Genomic DNA, 10084 nt, shown 5'->3' on the forward strand with positions numbered 1-10084 from the left:
GACTTGTGACCTGTAAGTACAATGTGTTCTGCCATAATTTTTTTTCTTTTTAAGGTCAGGCCAAATTAATTTCTAAGATTAGGTTACTTGTATAAGTACCATTCAGGATGTGAATAAACCCCAAATGATTATCATATTTTAGAAACAACCTCTGAAGAAAGTACTGGTTTTGCTGCATGCTTTATCATTTATCAATGCAGTAGATAAAAATTAATTGAAATGTGCATGTTAACCAGCCAAGTATGTATCAAGTGATGTTTGTTTCTTTTATATTTTGCCCTGCACCTCTATTTCCCCCAAAAAATCCGTACGAGAACCGAGAAATTAAATTAGCTATAGTTAAAGAGAAATCTCTGACCTTAAATCTCCAACTCATAGAATTACTGATCATTTTTGACGGTCTTGGTCAGCTTTGTGACCCAAACGATCACGTGTTTTGTTCACGTGTGACGTCATCACCGGGTCAAAGTTCATCGGAAGTCGATATCGCCGCCCGTCACGGCTGTGAGGATGTTGTTAGATAATTAACATTCTTAGACTTTCATATGTGTATTGATGGCGTTTCTCTTCGTAACGTTGACCAAGACGTGAGTGTACAGTGCCTTGCGAGTTATCGATGTTACGGTATAGTTTTTTGTATGTAGATCTAACAGACCGTCCATCTTTGCCCGGCGTACTCCATTAAACAGCAGAAAGTACTTCTCCTGATTAATGGTATGATTCTTATGGCCGTGCGGTAACATGTGGTATCTTGCGACGGCTTTGTCCGGACGCTTTACCCTCAACACGTTTTTGTACATTCGCCGGGCAAGATCATCGTCCTCCGCCCCCCATCCACAGTATAAGTTCGAGTAACCGTTCAGCAGTTTGTAATGCGACGTACTCAAGGCTAGAACTCCGCCGACAAGCCCAGGGTACGGCAACTTGTACTTCAGCTTGTCGACAGCCACCGACAAGTGATACGGGGACTCGGCACAGGTGTACAGAGGTGTACTGTCGTTCTCGGGAATGAGGTCGACGTCGTGCAAGACAAAGCAGTCGTAACTAGGATCGTCTTTCAAGGCCTCGGTGAAGCCGACGTTGTAAAGCAAACCTTTGCAGAATCTCGGTTCCTCGCCGTGTTGTTCTATGACGTAAATGGTGTAATCGAGCCCCTGGCGTTGGAAAAACGGGTGCATGCGACTGAGAAATATGCTCAAGTGTTCCTCTCTGTCTCTGAACGTCACCAGGATGGCCATTTTCTCACCGGAGGAGCCGTTCCGATTCCCAGTCGGACTCCATTTCCCGCCTAACCTTACGTCACCGTATGTGTTGTTAGTCGACGTTTTATGTAATGATTCCAGATCCGCTTCTTTTGAAATTTTCGCCAAGTGTTGACGGGTTACCAAACCAGCAACTTTCTCAGTTGAACTCAGTTTACCCCCAAATTCTACACGAACGTAAGAATGGTTACCTCTCAATGTTTTCTTCAATGTTTCCGGCTCCCTTTTAGTACTTGACGTGTTTACCAAATATTGGTGTGCTCCCAAGGCGGCAGTTTTCTCAGCTGGACTCAGTTTGTTGCCAAAGTCTACATTATCGTACTCTTTCTGTGTTTTCTGCAGTGTTTCCCGGTCCCTTTCGCTTGAGGTTGTCGCCAAATGTAGGTACGTTAGCAAGCCGAAGGTCCCGACAACTTGTAGGGCAATAAGACGACAGAATCTTGACTTCCACATGTTTCCACCTAGCGACGTTCGTGCACAGGTTGTTAACAGTTCGTGTGCGTTCGTTCTCGGACTAGTATACAGTATTGTGGATTAAAATAACGTTGCCATCACAGAGTGTTCGTTGTTGGATCCGGGTATTAATGTTGTACGCAATCCAGTCCTAAAAACGCAGTCAATCCACTGCCCTAGTACGCATTGCACTGTCCTTGAACACAATCCACTGCCCTAGAACGCAATCCACTGCCCTAGAACGCAATCCACTGTCCTAGAACGCAATCCACTGCCCTAGAACGCAATCCACTGCCCTAGAACGAAATCCACTGTCCTAGAATGCAATCCACTGCCCTAGAACGAAATCCACTGTCCTATAACGCAATCCACTGTCCTTGAACGCAATCCACTGCCCTAGAACGCAATCCACTGCCCTAGAACGCAATCCACTGCCCTAGAACGCAATCCACTGCCCTAGAACGCAATCCACTGCCCTAGAACGAAATCCACTGTCCTAGAACGCAATCCACTGTCCTTGAACACAATCCACTGTCCTAGAACGCAATCCACTGTCAGTAGAACACATGCACTACCCTAGAACGCAATCCACTGTCCTAAAACATGATCCACTGTCCTAAAACGCGATCCTAAACACTTAAGCAGCAGGTGTTTTTACCTGTGTTGGTGTTCATGACTCTTCTGTCTGCCTGACACGGCGGTAGTGCTCTAGCGTACGTTCTGATCAGTTTTATATGGTATGTTTATATAACGGCAAGGATGTTTTACATCCTGGTATGGATCGACTGTCACTGATTTCACGCAACATGAGTGGCTGGAGAGCAGAGGGCAGGAACCTTATTGTGTTTATACGTCCGGTGCGGACTATTTTTGGTGTGTTTGTGTACGTGTGAACCATTCTTTGTTGATGCAGGCGCTAGGCAGATTTTGAGAAATATGAGAAACTACGATGCAGTTTACACAATTTAAAGCCCTAATAAATCTATACTCATATTTTCACATGCATGGTGCAAAAGACATACTTAAGAGTGAGGGCGGGTGTATGGTTAGTGTCCATTCGTGTGTGTGTGTGTGTATCATCCAGAATATTTTTCGTCTTAAGTTTTTTTTATATTACTGTGCAAAATAACATAACATCTAGCGTTGCTTACATGTGATTCGTGACCGTCCCTCTCTCAGTATGCCTAATCAGTAACAATCAAAGTGCTGGACTAAACCCAACTACAACATTAATACCCGGATCCAACAACAAACACTCTGAGTTGGCAACGTTATTTTAATCCATAATAATCTCACCGAAAACTGTATACTAGTCTGAGAACGAAGACGAACGTACACGAACTGTTTACAACCTGTAAACGATCTGTACACGAATTAACGTCGTCAGTTGGAAACATGTGGAAGTCAAGATTCTGTCGTCTTATTGCCCTACAAGTTGTCGGCACCTTCGGCTTGCTAACGTACCTACATTTGGCGACAACCTCAAATGAAAGGGACCGGGAAACATTGCAGAAAACACAGAAAGAGTACGATAATGTAGACTTTGGCAGTCAAGTGAGTCAAGCTGAGAAAGTTGCCGGATTGGGAGCACACCAATATTTGGTGAACACGTCAAGTTCTAAAAGGGAGCCGGAAACATTGAATAAAACATTGAGAGGTAACCATTCTTACGTTCGTGTTGAATTTGGGGGTAAACTGAGTTCAACTGAGAAAGTTGCTGGTTTGGTAACCCGTCAACACTTGGCGAAAATTTCAAAAGAAGCGGATCTGGAATCATTACATAAAACGTCGACTAACAACACATACGGTGACGTAAGGTTAGGCGGGAAATGGAGTCCGACTGGGAATCGGAACAGCTCCTCCGGTGAGAAAATGGCCATCCTGGTGACGTTCAGAGACAGAGAGGAACACTTGAAGATATTTCTCAGTCGCATGCACCCGTTTTTCCAACGCCAGGGGCTCGATTACACCATTTACGTCATAGAACAACACGGCGAGGAACCGAGATTCTGCAAAGGTTTGCTTTACAACGTCGGCTTCACCGAGGCCTTGAAAGACGATCCTAGTTACGACTGCTTTGTCTTGCACGACGTCGACCTCATTCCCGAGAACGACAGTACACCTCTGTACACCTGTGCCAAGTCCCCGTATCACTTGTCGGTGGCTGTCGACAAATTGAAATACAAGTTGCCGTATCCTGGGCTTGTCGGCGGAGTTCTAGCCTTGAGTACGTCGCATTACAAACTGCTGAACGGTTACTCGAACTTATACTGTGGATGGGGGGCGGAGGACGATGATCTTGCCCGGCGAATGTACAAACACGTGTTGAGGGTAAAGCGTCCGGACAGAGCCGTCGCAAGATATCACATGTTGCCTCACGGGAATCATACCAAGAATCCGGAGAAGTACTTTCTGCTGTTTAATGGAATACGCCGGGCAAAGAGAGACGGTCTGTCAAATCTACATACAATGAACCATACCGTAACATCGATAACTCGCAAGGCACTGTACACTCACGTCTTGGTCAACGTTACAAAGAGAAACGCCATCAATACACACATGAAACGAGCGGATGTTAAGGGATAATTATCTAACAACATCCTCACAGCCGTGACGGGCGCCGATATCGACTTCCGATGAACTTTGACCCATGATGACGTCACACGTGGACGAAAACACGTGATCAATTGGGTCACAACGTTGAACAGACTGAGAGATTCCGTCGAAAATGTCAGTAATTCTTTGAGTTGGAGATTGAAAGTCAGAGACTTAATCTAAGTCACCCCAATTTAATTTCGTGGTTCTCGGACAAAATATAAAAGAAACAAACATCACTTGATACATACTTAGCTGGTTAACATGCACATTTCAATTCATTTTCATCTCCTACTGCAATGATAAATTAAAAAGCATGTAGCAAAACCAGCACTTTTTTCAGATGTTGTTTCTAAAATATGCTAATGATTTAGGGTTTATTCACATTCTGAATGGTATTAGTACATGTAACTTAATTTTAGAAATTAATTTAGTCTGGCCTTAAAAGATATGGCAGAACATATTGTATTTACATGTCACAAGTCATCTCAACAGTTTTGAAAGTCTAAGAATGTTAAGGGATAATTATCTAACAACATCCACACAGCCGTGACGGGCGCCGATATCGACTTCCGATGGCTTGGCAATCCACTGTGTTTGTTTGTTTGTTTGTTTATTGAGATCTCCATTAGTATGGTAATTAACTCCATTAGTATGGTAATCCACACTATTCTTCCTGGAGTACAGCAACATAAAATAAAATAACAATGATAATGATAATGATAATAATAATAATAATTACTTTTCGCAGTAATAATAATAAATAAAACATACAAAGTGTCTAGGGCATAGTATTGATATACAGAGCCTATCCCTCTCCTTCCACCGCCTTTTACCTCCCCAACCGAAGTCAGCCGCCCCCTTTTCTAAAACTTTCCTATAAGGCCCCACTGAGAGCGCGTTTATATAGTTTGGGGTCATACCTTTAAATTTACTAGTACTCGAACCCCTGGAGGTACATCTACTCCAGTCCAACCACTTTTGACGCTGCACCCAGTAATTATCACAGAATTTAGAGACCCACCCAAAGAGCAGACAACATCGGGGGGTATTTTCGCTTGTCCTACGACAGTATTTACAGTTCTTATTCAAGAAAAGTCGTCGTGGAGATATAAAAGACGGTGTTTTAGGAAAGGGGTCGAGCATGACCGTAGGACGATGCCCAGGGAAGCCCGGACGGCTGGGTTGGCGGTCCTGTGTGGGCCTGATCCTGACGGTGTTGTGGATTTCAGGTGGGCACACCCATGGATTTCTAGAATTGTGCATGCACTGGTTAGAGATATATCCTAACAATGTTACGTGTTAAATATGCCACTACATCGGTAATGTATACGTAACTCTAGTACTGCTGACTATGCAAAGCAGGTCGCCTCGAATTTGAACTTGATATATGCTCTGTTGTTACTGTGTTCCACGCACCCATTTCTTGAAGTGCGCACATGCACTGGTTACAGATATCCTCACAATGTTACGTGTTAAATGTGCCACTACATCGGTAACACTTGAACTGCTGACAATGTATTTAGCAAGTCGCTTCGAATTTTCTCTTGATATTCCCTTGATGTGCTGTGTTCTACGCACCCATTTCTTGAAGTGTGCACATGTACTGGTTCAGAAATCCTAACAATGTTACGTATTGATCAAATATGTTATTACATCGGTAATACTAGTATGCTGTGGACTACGTTTCAAGGCCATGAAAGTCGTTTCGATTTTTTTGCACTAGCGGATCTTGGGAAGCAGCTAACAAAACTGGAATCCAGGCTAGAGAGAGGCTTAATAGGGCCATGAGAATTTATGTTACACAGACTATCAAATACCAGAACACCAGTTTGTAAATGAATTTATTGCGTTGAAGCGAAAATTTGAATAAGACCCTAGCGCTTTCTCTGATACGTACTATTGGAAACATATAACCATTTTGTTTGCAATTCTTAGCCGAATTGTAGATAATACACACCTAGGCGTCACCCTGTTTTGCGAGTTGACCTGCCAAATGTTAGTCCATTCATTCTGTGCGAGACGTGCGACAGAACGCCTGTTCCCTCTGGCTATGGAAGACCTTCTAACTATTCAACCTTCTAGTGTCAGGGCCGCCATTGATAACAGCTATAGGCGGCTCCGACAGGTTTCCCGACATGAGGCCTGGGGCCAGAAAGGGCCGAGCTAGAAGTAGAACAAGTCTTCTGTAATCACTGGTACAGAAGCGGCCCCTTGCGATCTGGTAAGAAATTGAACGAATACAGAGCTCACGATGATAGCCATCGTCGCCATGGCAATACTTTTTATACCCGTACTTGTTTTCTCTCCAGGTTCCAGTTGTTTTGAGGCCTCCGTGGTGGAAGACTTTGTAGCGCATCGGTTGGAGAACCTGAGGGTCAAGAGAGCGATTCAGAAGTAAGAGTGCAAAAGCAGTTTTAAACTTTTCTGACATGCATGTACTTGAATGACATGAATGGCAATAAAGACACTGATAAACTCGTAAAATCGTAAAATCTTCCAACACTGGTAATTCTTTTCCATTCTGAAAGTTTCAATCCAGTGATATGTGAATACATTGCATTATTTCAATTTCACCCCCAAAGGAATTTGTGCGTTTGTGTGTGTGCGTGCGCGCGCGCTTGTGTGTGTTTGTGTGTGTGTGTGCGTGTGCGTGCGTGTGTGTGTGTGTGTGTGTGTGTGTGTGCGTGCGTGCACGCCCGTGTGCGTGAGTCCGACTTTTTCTGCAGTGCAATTTCTGTACTAATGTTTTGACAGAGGGTACACGACAGTTACATTAAAGTCACCGTTTCTAAGGGGGTGAAGTCTGCTATCTCTGATTGCCTTGCGTTTCATATAATTTTTTACAGTGTCCGTGTTGGTCTAGAGTTCGTCATGGCGCAGTACTCCTCTAACGCGGTCAGGTACAGCTTCCTGAACGCTACCAACGTGGCGAACGGCTTCACTACCCTCACCCCGCTCATCGGCCAGGGCGTTATCGGTACGTGGGGCTGTTGTATCCTACCCGGGGTGCCAGACTAGTATATATCGGACCGTTAGCCGTTTTCCTTCGGCAGCTAAATTACCGCTACGGGGAGTTGAGCCCGGTGGGGGGGGGGGGGCGGTCCCGTATTCTCGGCTTTCACGTGACGTCACGGGCTTGCGTAATACAGGCGGCCGCCATTTTGGTGTACCTCGCTGTAGTGCTATGCAGTGTCAAGACATTGGTACCGAAGCCATACAAGTAGTTAACAGCCACACGATAATTTTGCAGTCTTTGATGGTTGACAGATGACAAGGATTTCAATGAAATTGTCCATTTTTGAGAGGATAGGAAGTCAAAGGATACGATGACTAAGGATATAGGACGACAAAACTTGCGTATGTGGTAGCGTATGTGTGAACCAACTTCAAAGACTAACGTTACTAGTCCTACACAGTCCTACAGTGGACAGGATCCGTATGTTGGTCACTCTAGTCTAATTTTTTTCTCAATAAATGAATTAAGAGAGAGAGGGAGGGTCTGGGAAGTGTGTTTTGGACAGTTCTCTGTGCGCGGGTCACCCGTGTGTCTGATTCCTTCTCGCGACAACTTGTGACTCGCGTAGCCGAATCGTAAACAACAATTCGAGAGGAGCGGACGGGTTATCCCCAATCAAATTATGGTAAGCCTAAGTTTCACCTTTTCTTGGTAATGTAAATCCTTGTTTTACTATCGGTTGCTGTTACAAAATTATGGGTTCTGTGTGTAATAATGCAAAATGCCAGTTTTTATTCATGCCCGCGGGCGGCTTTGTTTGTTCAAATTGTTGTGTACTTTCATCTAGCCCCTTCGGTTTCGCCGCTGACAAACTGGAGTTCATGAATATTTTTTCAAGCACCAAAAGTACTAGCATGTCTCTGTTGGAACCCCATTAGAATTTCACATGACGGCTTGTCATCCCTGTCGACAGAAATTTTGTTGGCCGCCTCGAGTTTGCGGGAGTAAATCATCGGCGTTGGGAGGGGAGCCTCCGGGCATAATTTTGTTTACGTACCCTTAGTTGTAGTTTTGCCGTAAAAAAAGTTTTTGGGTAACCTCTCACAACCTATGCATGAATTAGCTTGTGAACATTCACATTAGAATATTAGGATATCATGATAAGCCGAATTTTAACCCAATTTTTAGTGCTAAGATCGGTAATTTTGTTGGGCTGTCAGGGTGAACTCGGAGTTTTAGCACTTAGGCTCAAATTGAGTCAGACTGCCACGTGTACTACAGTATCAAAATAAATTCACTTGCACCGTGTAAACTTTTGTTTAGTCGATGTTTAATGGAAATTCCTGGGTGCCATTTCTGCATGTACAGGAACATTTCTGACCTCGGTGTAGGGAAGATCACGTACGCGATATCCAGCAGCATTGTGTGGCGTCGGGCGGCTTTTGGCGTCAGAAGCCCCGCCCGGTCAAGCCGCCAGACCCGGCTGTTCCTCGGCCCGCTTGATGCGTTCTCTCGCCCTTTCGGCCCTCGCCTCTCCTTCTGTTCTTTGCTTTCGTCCCAATCTCTGTACTTCTTTCTTCCAAGGTTTTTTTAGTAGGGACCCAGGCAACATTGTGTCGGACCCAGGCGGGTGAAGCTTGCCCAGAGTCTGTGGCGATAGTAACTCGCCACAATCTCGGGATATTTCTGTGGCCGTATCCCCGCGGCTGATCGCAAAAATCCACAATCTGCGATGTTTTTCGGTCAGTTTTTCCTGGTCCTTCCCTTGATTTGTAATCACCTTGGCACACATTGAAAAGATACACTGTGTTTACCACTTTTTTGACCCGCAACCAGCTACAAAACAATGAACCATGTATATAGCGCGTAGGCTACGCGGGGCTGTAGGTACACCAAAATGGCGGATAACACCCGTCGCTAAGGTCGGGTCACGTGACTGAAACCCAAGAATTACTACACTGTTGGCTGCCGAAGAAAACGGCCAACGGCCCGATACTACATGTAGTTTGGCACCAGGGTAGTTGTATCCAGAACCGCACTGAATCCAGAACCATGCCCAATTACGTTTCTGGATATATAGTCGGCATATCCCAAACCGTGCCCGGGTCAAATCTACGTTCTTGGATCCGCGTAGACTATCCAGAACTGTGTCTGATCATAACCCTAACCCGTTGAGGCATAGAACTAGAAAAGCAATGCTCTGGATACATATACTAGTACCCTATATCATTGCATGAAATGCTTCCTTTAAGCACATCTTAAAGCATGCGTAAATGTACGCGCAAAGGAAACGGTCCGTAAAGCAATGCCAGCATGTTCGATCTGACGTCATTCGAACAGAATGGTCGACGCTTATTGGTCGCGGTGTTTATGGGATTTAATCACCACAGTTAATGTTATGACGTCATACCAATATGAAATGGGGACTTCTGATTGTTCAACATCATCAGGCTGTATAATAATGAAATTTAATAAATTAAGGGGATCTGCACTGGTTTTGGCCATCCTCTTCATTTTATATGCAATTCTATCAATATACTATGATAAGATTTCAATTCCCCTTCACACTTATTCCTGACAGGGGGTGAGAGTTATCACGTGTCCATCGTGATTTTGGAGACGTTTTCTGGCGACCTTTACTCACCGGACTCAGCCGCCTATACGGACCTGAAAACGCGCACTGAGGCAGCGGTGAGCTTTGTCATAAACACGCGTGCTGTATATCTTTTCTTTTCATTCTACTTCGTTCGATTATTAGTATTATTTGCTTCATATTTGTCAGTGGTTATACTTGGTGACAATAGTACGTAAATGA

General features: G+C 44.5%; 3 protein-coding genes across 3 annotated transcripts; 2 read left to right on the forward strand and 1 right to left on the reverse strand.

Annotated features, from left to right (window-relative positions):
• Positions 1 to 350: 350 nt before the first annotated feature.
• On the reverse strand, positions 351 to 1729 carry LOC109482471 (beta-1,4-galactosyltransferase 2-like). Its single transcript, XM_019785191.1, has 2 exons — positions 1462 to 1729; positions 351 to 1317 (listed from the first exon to the last, which is right to left on the reverse strand). Exons 1-2 carry the CDS (start codon positions 1713 to 1715, stop codon positions 534 to 536), a joined length of 1038 nt encoding a protein of 345 aa, XP_019640750.1. The 5' UTR covers positions 1716 to 1729; the 3' UTR covers positions 351 to 533.
• Positions 1730 to 3110: 1381 nt separating this feature from the next.
• Positions 3111 to 4359, forward strand: LOC109482470 (beta-1,4-galactosyltransferase 2-like). Its single transcript, XM_019785190.1, has 2 exons — positions 3111 to 3364; positions 3509 to 4359. Exons 1-2 carry the CDS (start codon positions 3111 to 3113, stop codon positions 4299 to 4301), a joined length of 1047 nt encoding a protein of 348 aa, XP_019640749.1. The 3' UTR covers positions 4302 to 4359.
• A 916-nt stretch (positions 4360 to 5275) lies between these two features.
• On the forward strand, positions 5276 to 10084 carry LOC109482268. The gene is made up of 5 exons (XM_019784956.1): positions 5276 to 5542; positions 6623 to 6707; positions 7160 to 7290; positions 9851 to 9960; positions 10052 to 10084. Exons 1-5 carry the CDS (start codon positions 5455 to 5457, stop codon positions 10082 to 10084), a joined length of 447 nt encoding a protein of 148 aa, XP_019640515.1. The 5' UTR covers positions 5276 to 5454.

The sequence above is a fragment of the Branchiostoma belcheri genome, unplaced genomic scaffold, assembly GCF_001625305.1.
Source record: "Branchiostoma belcheri isolate BF01 breed outbred unplaced genomic scaffold, Haploidv18h27 scaffold6, whole genome shotgun sequence".
In the NCBI taxonomy this organism is placed as follows: domain Eukaryota; kingdom Metazoa; phylum Chordata; class Leptocardii; order Amphioxiformes; family Branchiostomatidae; genus Branchiostoma; species Branchiostoma belcheri.

What these genes read in the sequence shown, in the direction of transcription:
- LOC109482471 (XM_019785191.1), bottom strand. Translation starts at nt 1,715, where the DNA reads ATGTGGAAGTCAAGATTCTGTCGTCTTATTGCCCTACAAGTTGTCGGG. An exon ending in CCGGAAACATTGAAGAAAAC is followed by an intron (nt 1,318 to 1,461) that starts ATTGAGAGGTAA and finishes TAAAACGTCGAC; the next exon opens with TAACAACACATACGGTGACG.
- LOC109482470 (XM_019785190.1), top strand. Translation starts at nt 3,111, where the DNA reads ATGTGGAAGTCAAGATTCTGTCGTCTTATTGCCCTACAAGTTGTCGGC. An exon ending in CCGGAAACATTGAATAAAAC is followed by an intron (nt 3,365 to 3,508) that starts ATTGAGAGGTAA and finishes TAAAACGTCGAC; the next exon opens with TAACAACACATACGGTGACG.
- LOC109482268 (XM_019784956.1), top strand. Translation starts at nt 5,455, where the DNA reads ATGACCGTAGGACGATGCCCAGGGAAGCCCGGACGGCTGGGTTGGCGG. An exon ending in GTCAAGAGAGCGATTCAGAA is followed by an intron (nt 6,708 to 7,159) that starts GTAAGAGTGCAA and finishes AATTTTTTACAG; the next exon opens with TGTCCGTGTTGGTCTAGAGT. An exon ending in AAACGCGCACTGAGGCAGCG is followed by an intron (nt 9,961 to 10,051) that starts GTGAGCTTTGTC and finishes CATATTTGTCAG; the next exon opens with TGGTTATACTTGGTGACAAT.